The sequence below is a fragment of the Ziziphus jujuba genome, chromosome 10 (assembly GCF_031755915.1).
Source record: "Ziziphus jujuba cultivar Dongzao chromosome 10, ASM3175591v1".
In the NCBI taxonomy this organism is placed as follows: Eukaryota; Viridiplantae; Streptophyta; class Magnoliopsida; order Rosales; family Rhamnaceae; genus Ziziphus; species Ziziphus jujuba.
Genome location: NC_083388.1, coordinates 2021854 through 2034172, shown reverse-complemented (window position 1 = coordinate 2034172; position 12319 = coordinate 2021854). Strand labels below are relative to the sequence as shown.

At 33.2% G+C, this 12319-nt stretch overlaps 2 protein-coding genes across 3 annotated transcripts; one reads left to right on the top strand and one right to left on the bottom strand.

The window, feature by feature from the left end:
- Nucleotides 1-28: 28 nt before the first annotated feature.
- LOC107410417 (suppressor of mec-8 and unc-52 protein homolog 1) lies at nt 29-7368 on the top strand. The gene is made up of 16 exons (XM_016017843.4): nt 29-188; nt 652-862; nt 1843-1995; nt 2183-2231; nt 2862-2945; nt 3408-3511; nt 4191-4277; nt 4361-4414; nt 4534-4629; nt 4810-4937; nt 5277-5403; nt 5492-5551; nt 5893-6000; nt 6315-6415; nt 6493-6544; nt 7025-7368. Exons 1-16 carry the CDS (start codon nt 160-162, stop codon nt 7121-7123), a joined length of 1542 nt encoding a protein of 513 aa, XP_015873329.1. The 5' UTR covers nt 29-159; the 3' UTR covers nt 7124-7368.
- Nucleotides 7369-8352: 984 nt separating this feature from the next.
- On the bottom strand, nt 8353-12143 carry LOC107410418 (oligoribonuclease). Of its 2 annotated transcripts, none has more exons than XM_048467919.2 (8): nt 11893-12143; nt 11358-11477; nt 10889-10980; nt 9804-9885; nt 9596-9651; nt 9253-9339; nt 8844-8934; nt 8353-8733 (listed from the first exon to the last, which is right to left on the bottom strand). In XM_048467919.2, the coding sequence occupies exons 1-8, from the start codon at nt 12002-12004 to the stop codon at nt 8612-8614; spliced, it is 762 nt and encodes a 253-aa protein (XP_048323876.1). In that variant the 5' UTR covers nt 12005-12143; the 3' UTR covers nt 8353-8611. The 2 variants fall into 2 exon arrangements, with proteins under 2 accessions (XP_048323876.1, XP_015873331.2); XM_016017845.4 differs by having other exon boundaries at nt 10889-10965; nt 11893-12129.
- Between the last annotated feature and the right edge of the window lie 176 nt (nt 12144-12319).

Here is a 12319-nt window from a genome sequence, read left to right as displayed (position 1 = left end):
ATTAATGAATATGGACCCGTCCTCCAAAACCCACCCAACCCTTGGTTCTTCGTCGCCTTCGTTGCTTTTGTATTATACAGTTGCATCTTCGACCGAGAGACGTTATTCTTAAACCCTAATTCTTTATTTTCGAAATTTCTTTGATATATATCAGAGAAGATGTCTACTCTAGAAATCGAAGCTCGAGAGTAAGCTTTACTTATACTACTACTACTACTACTTACAATGCATGGATTTTAGTTTATGAATTTTTAGGTTTCAAAATATGTTCTTGGTTGCTTGGTTCCCGAGAAAAAAAGACATGGAAGCACCGAATGCAAAATATTCTATTTGTCTTTTTGCAGAGGCCGCCAGGAATAAGCCTGTTTGATAGAAACAATTTTGGTGTTAATATTGTAAAATTGCCTTTATTTTTGTCAATTGAGTAGGGGCGAGGGAGGTAATTCTGGAATAGAGTGGAGCCAAACTTATGATTTTTGTGTTTTGGGGGTAAATAGTTAGATGAAAGATATTATGGGAAAAAGTAAGGATATTTAGGTGGCATTTGATATGTTTGCATTCTTAATTATACAAAGATTTAGTAATGGTATTTTATTTTATTTTTTTGTTAACCTGGAAATATAATCTGGTATTGCATTTTTTGCTTTTCAGTGTGATCAAGATTGTGCTTCAATTTTGTAAAGAGAACTCTTTGCATCAAACCTTTCAGACATTGCAGAGTGAGTGCCAGGTTTCTTTAAATACTGTAGACAGTGTAGAGACATTTATCGCTGATATAAATAGTGGAAGGTGGGATGCAATATTGCCTCAAGTGGCTCAGCTTAAGCTTCCTAGGAATAAGCTGGAAGATTTATATGAGCAGGTATGTAGAATCTGACTGAATTTTATGTTTGCGCATATTAGTTTGAGATAAGTAATTAGTCATATATTGGTCCTTGCATCTCAGAACACAAATTGCTATGCAAATGAATAAGCATTGTATCTTCATGTATTATGTTTTAGGAGAATGTTGCATCTGTTATGTATGATTCATGAAGTGTAATTATTTTCCTCTCATAATTCTATCCATGTCTTTTTAGTGGATATGACATGTGATGATATAATTGTTAGGAACATAACAGATTTTAGAAGTGAGCGGTGAAGTTTCTTATTGCTTTACAAGCGCACTTCTTCTGTTCTTATGAAGAGAGCATTCAATGTGTTGGTGTAATTTCCGAGGTTTTTTGGTTGGACTACAGTATCCAGAGAAGTCATACACGAGAATTTTATGAAGAGGGGAGACAGGAGTCTTTTCATCACTTACTGATGTATGTGTAACATGGCTGGGGAGGATTCGGCTCCTCAATTAGATGTCTTGGTTGTTAGAATTATGGACATTGGTATTCTCTTTGCTAGGGGTGGCTTTAGTATTTAAGTTTGGGTGTTTTTTTTGGATGAGTTGAAAGTTTTGACTAGCCAGCCTTGACATGTTCATTTTGGTGTATTCAAAGTTTGACATGTTGTAGAGTTCTTAGGGTTTGAATTTCTTGGGAGTAAGGTCAGGTTGTTGTTTTTGTAATTTTTTTCCCAATCATATCTCTTTCATTTTGATTATCGTGTCTTCTATATTGGAGTATCCAGATACCAAATGCTCGTAATCTTTATTTTGTTTTGTTGTGGTCCATTAGAACAACATTATCCTCTTTTTCTTTAGATCTTCATGTCAGAGTGATTGAATTTACTGGTTCCAGTTTCAAATGAATCGCTTCTACATCGGTTTCACATTTTGAACTTTAAACTATAATATTGTTTTTGTAATTTTTGTGAGGCACATTATGAATTTTTCTATTGTAAATTGCGCAGATTGTATTAGAAATGATTGAACTACGAGAATTGGATACTGCTCGTGCTATTTTAAGGCAAACTCAAGTAATGGGTGTCATGAAGCAAGAACAGCCAGAACGGTACTTGCGACTTGAACATCTCCTTGTGAGAACTTATTTTGATCCAAATGAGGTATATATTCAGTTTCAGATAATCAAATATGCTCAGTAGATACTGTTTCATCAACTTCATTCCGCCTGAGGACTCACTAGATTTGTTTGTACTGCTATTAGCATTAATCATTTCTAAATATGATTTGTTTTCAATCCAGTACCATGGGTATCATTGTCATGGATTTTTTTTTTTTTGGTCTGAACAGGCTTATCAAGAGTCAACAAAAGAGAAACGCCGTGCACAAATTGCTCAAGGTTCCCCCCCCACCAAAAAAAAAAAAAAAATTTCTTGTTATTTCATGAATAATTGTAAATATGGCCTATAACTTAGAAAATTAAAGGATACAACAGGTTTTGTATGCTTTTTTTTCCCCATCAATTGGAGTTATTTAGTTATATGCAATAAGATAAGTAAACATGTAAAGAAACATGTTTTCGTATGATCTTCATGAGAGTTAGAAACTTGATTACCATGAAAATTGTTAAAATGGTTCAATACTTATAGAGATTCATGATTGGAACTTGGGAAACTAGCAAAGTTGGGTGCTTCTAGGAATGGGAAAAGCTCTGAACTGTCATTTAAATGATAAATAATACAACAGCATGATGACTGTTAATCAAATTCTCACTTATGTTTCTTGAAATGTTTTTATATTATACATTGCATGCTTAAAATTCAATTAAGAGTTGTAATAGTTCAATTCTATTCAGCAAGTGACTCTGGTAGAAATAGTAACATCTAAGAAATGATAAAGCTGGAAAAAGATGATCATAGAGAATTAATTACAGTTGTCATCAATAAGTTCTTTACATTTGTGTTGTTTCTTATTTATCTGTTGAAAAACTAGTGATTTTTTTTTTTTTTTTCTCATCTGCATTTTTCAGCACTTGCAGCGGAAGTTACTGTTGTGCCTCCTTCACGATTAATGGCTTTAATTGGTCAGGCTCTTAAGTGGCAGCAACACCAAGGTGAAGATATGAATAATTATTTGTTGCTATGTACAAGTAGTTAGTAGGCAATTATCTACAAGATAAGAAGAAGCTTAATCAGTTTGTTCTTGTGAATGTGGTGCCCCTCATTAATTTTCTCTTCCCCTCCTTTTCTTTTTCTCTCTTTCCCCCACTCCCTCTTTTATCTCTTATGGAGTTTTACAATATGCATCAGAGGTGTTTGATGGGTGCAAGAGGTGGATGGATCATTATGCATTCTGCAAATTTAAATTGGATTAAACACTTAATGTGTTATTACCTAAATTTCAACCTTTATATGTTATGGATTGTCTTCTCCCCCTATAGTGTCAAATTTGCAAAGGGGAATTGTTATTGATAGTTCAGGTCTGGCTTTGTTGCCCTAGCTGGAGGCTGTATACTTGCCGGAGAATTATTTGTCTAATGAAGAATTTATACTCACCATGTTTTTATCCTCTTCAGGATTACTTCCTCCAGGAACACAATTTGACTTGTTTCGAGGAACTGCTGCTATGAAACAAGATGTAGATGACATGTACCCGGCAACTCTGGCACACACAATAAAGGCAAGGAGTTTATAAGTTTGATGTCATACAGTTTTAGCTTTACTTAATGAGATACTGAAATGTGTTAAAGCCTTGTATATGAAATGGAGACTCCACTTGAAGTATATGAAACTGATATTTGTTTATTGATTAGTAATGCCTAGTTATCATCTCATTAAATTTTTAGGTTTGATTATGTAATGTGTGTAGTGGTGTGTTGACATCTTCTTTCTGGCTGTGACATTTTCCTAAAACCTTTATGACCCTAAATAATACATCCTCTTTTTGCTAACATGCTGTAAAATTTCTTAGCCTCTAGATTCAGTATTCTTACTCCTTGTGGACATATTTTTGCAATTTGTGTAAACATCCAAGCTATTATAGTTTATGCAATGAGCTTAGTAACTAAATGTTCAGTGTATATTTCGTCCTATAAAGGACACACTCATTATCCTTTATCATCACTAATTGTTTCAGCATGCATATATTTATAATTCTAGTGAGTAAAATTGTTATACTAAAAGTATGTTTACTAATATAAGCATAATAGTTACACTAGTAGAACATAAAATTTTCTGGTTTTTATTTTACACTAGTCATAAATTCAATCTGTATGGTTGTAGGCTTGTAGCATTTGAAAAAATGGTTTTTTATTTAAGGAAATATCTGATCTTATGTGCTTGGTGGCTTCTGGGTGCAGTTTGGGACAAAAAGTAATGCAGAATGTGCTCGGTTCTCACCGGATGGGCAATTTCTTGTATCCAGTTCTGTTGATGGATTTATTGAGGTATATATAATTGAATACTTCTTAATGTTTGAATAATCTAAATGATAATATCTATTAATATATTATTTATGGATTACTATCAGGTTTGGGACTACATAAGTGGGAAACTGAAGAAGGATCTTCAATACCAGGCTGATGTAAGCATTTTTATTTCTTTTTATATTCTATTGATTTCAATATACATGCTTTAGTGTTTATGCTTTCTGCACTTCCTTATTTAGAACCAATACATGTTTCATGTTGTATGCTTTTGCAGGAAGCTTTCATGATGCATGATGATCCAGTCCTTTGTGTTGATTTTAGCAGGGACTCCGAGATGCTTGCATCTGGGTCAGAAGATGGAAAAATCAAAGTAAGTCTTGTTAAACTTTCTTGGATCGGGATTTATTTTTCTTCCTACTTTAAGTCCTTGAAGTCAACATTCAGCATGTGTTATTATTATGCTAATATAGTTCGTTTTCTTTTAATTCATGTCAGTTGGAAGTTCAGTAGTGATTTTTATAGCAAAACTTAATGTGTCATTTAACTTCAGGTTTGGCGTGTAAGGACTGGTCAGTGCTTGCGTCGTCTTGAACGTGCACATTCTCGGGGTGTCACAAGTGTTATTTTCTCTCGAGATGGAAGCCAGTTACTAAGTACATCATTTGACTGTACAGCAAGGTTTTATCAGATTTGTTTTTTCTGGTCTTTTCTAGGGTGATGAATCAACAGTTTATTTATCTATTTATTTTTTTCCTTTCAGATGTGACACCATTTATCCCTATTCTGCTATTCTATCATTCTAGTCTTTAGTGCTTTATTTTTTATATGTCTGACTTATATGGCAGTCTAAAATTACTGTCAGTAATATTTGTTAAGTTTCAATCTCCAAATGCTTAAACTAAACTATGTTGTCATGCTAACGTAATGATACTTTTTAACTATATTAATTAACAACAGCAGTGTTTTTTCTTTTTGGTTGCTATAAGCTAATGATGAAGTGTGTTATGTTGAATGCAGAGTCCATGGTCTAAAATCTGGGAAGTTGTTGAAAGAATTTCGTGGTCATGGATCATATGTAAATGATGCAATTTTTACAAATGATGGGACTCGTGTTATCACTGCATCTAGTGATTGCACAGTCAAGGTGAGCTTAAAATATGTTTCATAATTGAGGATCCTGTCTTTAGGCTTTGGTTCATGATAGAGTGCTCTCTTTTGACTTCTTTTCATAGGTCTGGGATGTGAAGACTACTGACTGTCTACAGACATTTAAGCCACCACCTCCATTAAGGGTATGGTTTTGTATGTATGGGTTTGTGTGTGTTAGAGAAATCTATCCTTGCTTGTTACGAAGTTTTGCATTTTACACTCTTCCCATAATTTATTCGTCTCCTGTCCTAACCCAACTTCTTACAATTTGAAAACTCTTGGTAGTTGAGCTGAATCGAACATATGTCATACTAATAGGAAACTTAACAGAATAACTTATTTGACATTATGTTATAGTTCATGTTTCATTACTTAAAGTTTAGAGACCAAATTGAGACACTATCTAAAATGCAGTGGTGATATTTGTTATTATCGTGTGTTGTTCTGGTGTCTTAACTGCAGCCTTTTCCTTTTGGACTATCAGGGAGGTGATGCTTCTGTGAATTCTGTTCATCTTTTCCCAAAGAATACCGATCACATTGTTGTATGCAATAAGACATCGTCCGTCTACATTATGACTCTTCAAGGACAGGTATCTATTCTATCTAAGATTGAGACAAACAAAATATCTTTTATCTATTTGTGTATATATATATTATTTTTGTTTATTTATATACACTTATATATACATTTTTATAACACACACAGACACACACATAAGGATTTGATCTGGCACCTATCAAATCCCAAACTACCTTATTCCCAGTAGAGTCAAAAGATGATAATTTAATTTGTCTATCCAAAGAGTAAAGAAATAATTAGCAAATTCCAGTTATTTATTGGTTGTTGCAAATGGCATTATTGAGGGAATTTAAATTGACTGATATCTGGTTGCTTATGGCATAGGTTGTGAAGAGTTTTTCATCTGGTAAAAGAGAAGGAGGAGACTTTGTGGCAGCCTGTGTGTCACCTAAAGGGGAATGGATTTATTGTGTTGGTGAAGACAGGTATTTTTATTTATAAAATGACATTTATCGATTATGGTATTTCTATAAGCTTTTTAACATAATTTAATTATTTGCAGGAACATATACTGTTTCAGCTACCAATCTGGTAAACTAGAGCATCTAATGAAGGTAAGCTTTTCATGTAAATGGAAGCTGAATTGGTGAAATTATGGCTCTATATTGTTCCACCTGGTAAAAATTTTGTGTCAATAGAAATAAAGAATTGTACAATCATGTTTCCTAGTTGGTCAATTATCTAGGTAGAGAAGAAAGACTGCAGGTCGACAACATGTGTAGGTGATTTTGGTCGAATTTATTTGAACTGAGATTTTTTTTTTATTTTTTTATTTTTTTATTTTTTTATGTTGGATCAAATTTGATAACTATTTCTTTGAGAGAGATAGAAGGCTTAGTTTTCTTTGAGTCTATAGGGTTGAAGGCCAATATGGTTGGCCCTTTTTGTTATGAAGTTGATAGATTTCACATGCTAAAGATGGTCCGTTCTATTGTAATAATGATTTCCAAGAAAAAACAATTGCTGGTTTGCTTGACATCTGCGTTTCATATGCATTATTTATGACAGTGAACTTCTTCTATTGTCGATTGTAGGTCCATGAAAAAGATGTGATTGGGGTAACTCATCATCCCCACAGAAATCTTGTTGCCACCTACAGTTTAGACTGCACGATGAAATTGTGGAAGCCTTGAGTCTTTTCTTGCGTTGTCCGCTTTTCCCTGCAGGAATCTCATAATGTGATACAAATAGTTTATGTTTTGATTTTGACGCTATAACTCCTTAGGCGAATTATATGTAAAATTTGACAAGGAGGGAGAGCTTGGAACATTAGATAGATCTGTATTCTGTAGGTGTTTTTCCCAAAAAAAGAAAAAAAAATGATGTAATTTACTATAATTAATTAAATTATATATTGAAGAGCAAATTTTTTGCCAAATGATCTTTGATACTACTTCTTTATATATATATATATATATATATTAGTTTTTTATGGGAAAAATGATTTTTGATACTTGTTTCTGGTCATTGCACGCAACAAAATAGAGGATCACCTTCATGAAAAAAACTAATTATTTCAATTGCTTGACAGCTTGAGTTACCCTTCCTTTTCTTTTTTCTTTTTTTTTTTTTCTCGGTTGAATAAAAAAGATTCCTTGAACTACAACTCTCTGTCTCAGGTGTGATGGCTGAGTGGCTGGCAGTGATTACCCTTTTTAAAACTTATATATGATTACCCTTTTTAAAACTTACATAGAAAAATACTGATATATGATTACCCTTTTTAAAACTTATATAGAAAAATACTGATAAATCCCTTTCAAACTCAATTGCTTGCTAGCTAGCTACGTGGTTGTCCAAAATGCATTACCAAAGGTTTATGATGCTCCTTAGAGACCATCAAAAACTTCAGATATATATGTATATATATATATATATTTTTTTTTTAGTGAATATCAAAATCTTCAGATGGTGAGACAAACTGAAGCTGACATTATATTTACAGCTTACAATTAATCGAAGAGTTCGCTACAGGATCCATTGTTTCATCAACTATTTTTCTTCTAAATGATGAAAATTTATGCTCTCACAAAAATCAATCCCTTCGCCTGTTGGCTACGAAACTAGTCTATTCTTCGCATCAAGGAAATGGAGTTTGTCTTCTCCCTTATAAGTTGAAGCAAGAAGTCTCAACTAAGCCCAAAGGCCCGGATTCAATTCTATCAGAGGTCAAGAAATGGATCCCATCAGGTTTAAGAAAAGCTCTAGCCACTGGCAGAGTCGAATGAATTTGTGGACTAACAATCTTGCTATTTGCACATTCAGTTTTCTGCCAAATGAGTGTGTGGTTTTTTTTTGGGTAATAACCAAATTAGTTTTCCTTGTAGCACTATCTATCATCTAAAAAAGGCCTTTCATTGGGTTCATAGGCAATTTCAACACCTTGGTCTATTATTAGAAGTTGGTGAAGGTACAAATACAACATGCTAACACAATTTTTAACACAAAATTCTGGGTTCCCAATACAAAATACAATTGCATAATCCCCAGTGGTCGAAGAAGTGAATATTCAGAACCGAACTTCTAATTTACATAAGGCCTAGATCCTATTCCAAATAAGTATGGAAGTACACTGGAAAATATACCAAAAGCTATTCATTCATACAAAAGCTAAAATGTCATCACTTTCTAGACTTGGATACTTTAAATATATTCTCCTTGTAGAATTTGAGTTCTTGGATGCTTTCTCTGATGTCATCCATGGCTCTATGTTTCTGTTCTTTAACAGGGGCTTTTCTCTGATCTGCATAAGAAATGTCAATGCATGATCAAGATTTCTCTTAAGGATGTGTCACAGAACCTTCAGATATCAAGATAATTTTGCAGAATTCGTGTGGTAATGTAAGACTTTACCTTTAGGATACCATCGCATGCATAAAGCTTTCACACTGCTAACATCAACTAGTACATGGGAGAAAAGACTAGCCAAATCTGGCATGTATTTCTGCCAAGAAAAGACTGGTTAAAAATGTAACCAAACTATTGAAGTCAAATATAACATAATAGAAGAAAAACAAAAAAACAGGTATAATAGATGCTTGGAATTTACATTCACAAGCAGGGAAATAATATAAATGGAGATAGAGAACATTATGACAAAATGAAATTTATATGTAACTTCTCAAAATACGGGGCCAACTCCACAAAATTTGCAAAACAAAAGGAATGCTAACATAGTATTTCCAAAATAATATACAAATCAGATATACAAAAATTTAGCATCAAGTCAATGGTCAACATTATAGGGAAAAATTCACGTCACCTTAATAAAAAGGAAATCCACATAAACAGAATTTCCTGCTAAAAGAGGCCTGTATGTACCAACATTTCTCTTTACAAAATCTGCAACCTGCAGCAATGAAGAATGACTACCATATTTTTTTAAAGAAGGAAAGATGCAAGAACAATATAACCATTCAAATTTGCAACTTAGCAAATACATGACCAAATCAATAAGGATATTCCAAAATTTTCAACATCCATGCAATAGACTCCACTAGTGTAATAAGAAATTCATCTCCAGGTTAATCATAACTTGAAGTTTCAAATAAAAAAAAACCCATGTACTTATTAAAATCTTATCACTTAATAAAGTTCTTACAGACCTGCTTTTCAGCTTCCCTTTCACCAATTGTACTATGGAGCACCTTTTTCGTCAACCCTACAATTATCTAAATTTGTTAGTTACATTCCAGCATACTTTGCGATTAAGAGAACCAACCTGCATGCACATGTAGATATATAGAGAAAGCATCTACTTATAAGATAGCTTGAGGTGCAGTCTGGAACCACAAATAAATACTAGCTGCTTACCACTAGCTGCATGATGACTTTGACACCATTCTCCCATCCGATCTAAACACTCTTTAGTTTGGTGAATAACCAAATCAGGACCCTAAAACAAGAAAATTTCCAAATCATAATAAAGGGGAAAAGAAAAAGGTGATAGGAGAATCACAAATACACATAATTAATAAAATAAATTATACATAAGAGAAAAAAGGACAAGAAGTCCACTAACAACAATACAAAAACCAAACTAGACAACAGAACATTCTTTTCATTCAAATGTAACATAAAAAAAATTATCACCTTAAACTCCTTAGAAGTTGAAGTGCACAAGTATTCCCAAAACCCTTTTCCCCCCCCCCCCCCCCCTAATCAACACATCTTGAAATTTTTCTCTATTAATTTTTTTTCCCAAGTATCAACACATTTCGAAATTTTTCTCTATGTATCCCTTCATTCCTTTTTGTTCAGATTACTGTGTAGGTGATATAGCACACCCAAGAATTTTTTACTGCTATTTAGCATATTATACATCATGGAATACATGCAGCCATCAAGTGAGACGTCTACCCCAAAACAATATTTAACAAGAATGAGACAAACAAATTGAAGGTGTCTACAATTACTTACCATAGATAAACCTTCTTCGTGGAATTATGTCTTTATTCTACTTAACTCCCCAAATTACATGATACACTAGAAATCTATAACTCATATAATAACCATAATCAGCTTTTAATAACAATTGGAAAACCGTTAGCAGGAATATCTGGCTAATCACAATTCACAACAATGTTTGATTTCCCTCTTTTAAAATGACGCAAACCTAAGTGTTACATAGAGATAACTATTGAGAATCACAAGCTACGCTATGCAATCAATGGGAAACAAAAGTGTTGTAGTAAGTAAACGACAATGACACAAGAATGGAAACATAACATTGACAAACCAGAAAGGCAAAAAGCAAAAGTTGATATATCTAAGCAAAAGTTGATATATCTTAAACAAACAAGAAATGGACACACCAAAAACACAATAACCAAATAATAAAAGTACTAAAAAACCACAAAAGCAGGCACAGACATTGCAAAATTGAAAAGGACATACACCTCCACTGATTTGGTCAATTTGCCATCGGTAATTATACAGGCGATCTCTAGTATTCGATCAACTTCAACATTTAAACCTGACATACATAGAACTCAAGGAGATAAGAACTGAGTTTAGAATTTCAAGCCATAGCACGATCATATAATGAACACCATTGCAATAATAAAACAGACACAATAGGGTCGAAAGTTGTTTAGAGAAAACCTAATACAGTGAAGCAACAGAAAAGAAACTGCTGATATAATAATAACATAAGTGTCTGGGCTGAAAGAAAAGACCGTCAAAAATGAGGGTTGCAGCGAGCAGGCAAACAATGAAACTAATATTGAGTCTTAGAATCAAGAATTTTATACCATGTGTCAACAACCATGAATGTATCCGAGATGCCACCTCAGACCAAATAAGAATTTTACTGGGATCGAAAAGGTAAGCGATCTTTTGGAATGAACTAACAACATATATTCTCACCAGTCATTTCCAAATCTATCCACACAAGGGGCGAGGGAAACTTGTTCTCTTTAGGACGGCACTCTTTTTCTTTTTCTACATGTATGCTATCTGAGCCATTAACCCTCTTTTCTTTTTTTCCTGTAATCAAAAACCATCATTATACATTAGCAAAAATAAGATCTAACTTCAAGCTAAGTATCTTCGAACATAATCAATGTAAAAGTTTTCTTGGATACTATATCTAGTTCATTACGAAACTAAACAAGTATAAGAAGCAGAAGTTTGGAAAAATAGATGTTGATAAACTTAATAAGATAAGGAAAAGAAAGATGGGAACTCGAAATTTCTTCAATGAATAAAAGTTAATCAAGATTTTTCTTCACTAAAGATCAGGGAATTAAGAAAACAAAAAAAAAAAAAAAAAAAAAAAGAAGAAGAAAAGGAAAAGATGGACGATTTTGTTCATCAAAGAAAGACTTCAATTTTTTCTCGGCAATCAAACAAGGGTTTACAGAAGCGGAAAACGATGCAAAAATCAGTTTGGAAAACTAACCAGAACGGGAAGTTCCTTCCTTGGCCATGGAAGCATTGGAGTTGGCTCGCGTTTGATCATCATCTTCGGCGTCAAGCTCCAGCACAGAGAAAGCGTTCACAAGCCTCTCCATCGATTCTAGGCTTTTTGGCGCAACTTTTTGCGTCACTCCAACGCCCCCCCTGCTCTTCGTATTTACAATTTATAGCGACCAGGTTATTATTATTAATTATTGTTTTGGAATGAACTTCAATCAATGGAAAAATTAATTTTAGTATTTTTTTTAAATAATATTTTATATACAGAAAATATAAACTTAATGAAAACTATTTTTTTATCATAAAATATAAGAAGAAGGGAATAAAAAATAGTTTTTTTTTTTTTTTAAATGGATAGATTGAGCTAATACATCTGTTTTATTTGAAGTTATATACAATAAAAATTTTAT

Coding starts and splice junctions, on each gene's coding strand:
- LOC107410417 (XM_016017843.4), top strand. CDS start 160: ATGTCTACTCTAGAAATCGAAGCTCGAGA. Junction 189..651: donor CTAGAAATCGAAGCTCGAGA/GTAAGCTTTACT, acceptor TTTGCTTTTCAG/TGTGATCAAGATTGTGCTTC. Junction 4,278..4,360: donor CTGTTGATGGATTTATTGAG/GTATATATAATT, acceptor GATTACTATCAG/GTTTGGGACTACATAAGTGG.
- LOC107410418 (XM_048467919.2), bottom strand. CDS start 12,004: ATGGAGAGGCTTGTGAACGCTTTCTCTGTGCTGGAGCTTGACGCCGAA. Junction 9,652..9,803: donor AAGTCATCATGCAGCTAGTG/GTAAGCAGCTAG, acceptor AGATAATTGTAG/GGTTGACGAAAAAGGTGCTC. Junction 9,340..9,595: donor AAAGGGAAGCTGAAAAGCAG/GTCTGTAAGAAC, acceptor TCATTGCTGCAG/GTTGCAGATTTTGTAAAGAG.